At 38.9% G+C, this 2,308-nt stretch overlaps 1 protein-coding gene across 10 annotated transcripts in view; it reads right to left on the minus strand.

The window, feature by feature from the left end:
• Positions 1 to 212: 212 nt before the first annotated feature.
• The window catches only part of chrnb1 (cholinergic receptor, nicotinic, beta 1 (muscle)), a 47,706-nt gene continuing 45,610 nt past the window's right edge, over positions 213 to 2,308 (minus strand). Inside the window, exons 11-12 of one of the 10 annotated variants that reach the window (XR_013816064.1) lie at positions 1,546 to 2,308; positions 226 to 1,175 (exon numbers count right to left, since the gene is read on the minus strand). The exon at positions 1,546 to 2,308 is cut by the window's right edge and continues 1 nt beyond it. Coding sequence is in view for 4 of the 10 variants with exons in the window: in XM_079810663.1 (XP_079666789.1) it covers positions 2,169 to 2,308 (140 nt within the window). In the remaining 6 variants the exon portion in view is untranslated. The other 9 variants (XR_013816065.1, XM_079810662.1, XR_013816066.1 and 6 more) reach the window with 9 other exon arrangements.

Raw genomic sequence — 2,308 nt, forward strand, 5'->3', positions numbered from 1 at the left:
GAAATGCAGAAATAAGCCATAATTTTGTTATATTTGTAACTGTTTGGTAGATTATACATTTGTAATTTCTATTACATTACTACTAGTGCTGTTACTACTAATAAAACCAATCTCTGGAGGCCCCAAAAGTGCGTGGGCCCTTAGAATCGTCCCAACTTTCCCCCCCTTAGCAGCGCCCCCTGCGTGCATCTTTCCAAACATAAGAAGCGTTTATGAACCTCTTGTCCAACAAAAGACAACATTTAATAACATGTTTTCACTCCAAAATCACTTCATAATGACAGTTGTGCATCCTTCAGTGAGAAGATGTGGCATTCTTACACAGAATAAGGCACACAACATATTTCATAGTATTCTATACAGCGATAAAGGCTATGTCGATTAGCATTGAAGTATAAATATACTTTATTATCATGAAAATACCCAAGGCGGCTTGAACTCAGATAAACCATATATTGTCGTGGTCGTGTGTTTATTAGACATGTTTAATCAAACAAAGCTTTTCAATCTTCTGTTTATTCGATTACAGTGATAGTGTGACGCCCATAGGGATTTCCTGGTGCGATGTACGTGATCATACTTCTGCGGGGCATATTTGGAGTTTGTGTGTGAGAGCGCCCTCTGGCTTTCAGATGGAGCAGCATTTACTACAAGCTGCTTATAAAATAATCAGAGCCTTTGCCAAATCGCGTGCGGATTCATTTCAATTAATTGTGCAGTCCTACTAGTCAGTTGTCATAATATTTCATATTTGGCCCTCAGAAGTATAGCCAAACCTGCCAAACCTACCTACCTACACACACACACACACACACACACACACACACACACACACACACACACACACACACACACACACACACACACACACACACACACACACACACACACACACACACACACACACACACACACACACACACACACACACACACACACACACACACACACACACACACACACACACACACACACACACACAAAAGCTGATTTCCTGAACATTCTTTGCTTTTTATTCATCAAATGAAAACTTTCCTTAAAAACATCATGACTACAGCAGCCTTCACACACTTAAGAGCACTTATCACACTGGGTATCAAAACAATTCCTAACACATCATGCATAAATAAATGTACACTACTTTCTCAGAGAAAAAAAAGGTACAAAAGCTGTCACTGGGGCGGCACCCTTTCAAAAGGTAACCCTTTGTACCTTATTTACCCCTAAAGGATGAATATTAGTGTCTTAAAAATACATAATAGTTCCTTAAGTATACACTTTAGTACCTAAATTGAGCATATTGGCACATTTTGAAAGGGTGCCGTCCCAGTGACAGCATTTATATCTTTTATAGAGTGTACCATTTAAAAGTTGAAAGTCGTCTCTTATGTTCAACATGGCTGCATTTATCTGATCAAAAATACAATACAATTTGACAAACAGTAATATTGAGAAATACACAATTAATGTTGTCTATTGTAATTTATTTTAAAATGTAATTCATTCCTGCAATGCAAAGCTTTGGTGCAAAGTCTTCAGTGTCACATGATCCTTCAGAAATCATTCAAATATGATGATTTGCTGCTCAAGAAACATTTATGATTATTATACCTTGGTCTGTTTAAATACTCGATACTGATTGGCTGGAAGGTGTGCAGTAAAACCGTTTAATGCACAGGTAGTTCCAGTCAGTTTGATTACAGTTCGAAATTATTCCGCCACTATAAACATTGGTGACCGTAACACAGTTACGCTTGCAAACAGAGTGAGAGACATATATTAAACCGTTTATTTAGGCAGGCTAAATGGATGATTTTTGCATATTGTTTAATTTGTACGGTAAATATATGGCAATTTTGAGAAATGGGCCCAGGCACAAGACGAAATAGAAGACTTGGAGAAGACGTTGAAGGACAAAAAGCGGCACAAAGAATTAACACCGGCAGAGCTAGATAAGACAGAAGACGACAAAGATGAGGTCGATACGAAAAAGACAGACCGAATTATATTAAATAACACTGAACTCTGAATTGCCTTAATGAAAATGCTGTGTGAATGAATTGCTGTGCTCTTTTTTTGTTACAGTAAAAGACCAAAAATGTGCACTGAACAGCGTCTAACACACCATATGCCAATGTTTTCAAGGCTGGAGAGAACGACCGTCAGATTTAGGGGAAGGGGTCAGTGGGCGTGGCATTGAAGCTGGCATCAGTGAAAATGCCCAGCGTCCCAACGGTGGTAAACACCACAAAGATCCAGAGAAAGAGTCGATCAACCACCATGGCAACATACTGCCAGTCCTCCCTTA

Source organism: Gobio gobio (genome assembly GCF_949357685.1).
Source record: "Gobio gobio genome assembly, chromosome: 2".
Lineage (NCBI taxonomy): Eukaryota > Metazoa > Chordata > Actinopteri > Cypriniformes > Gobionidae > Gobio > Gobio gobio.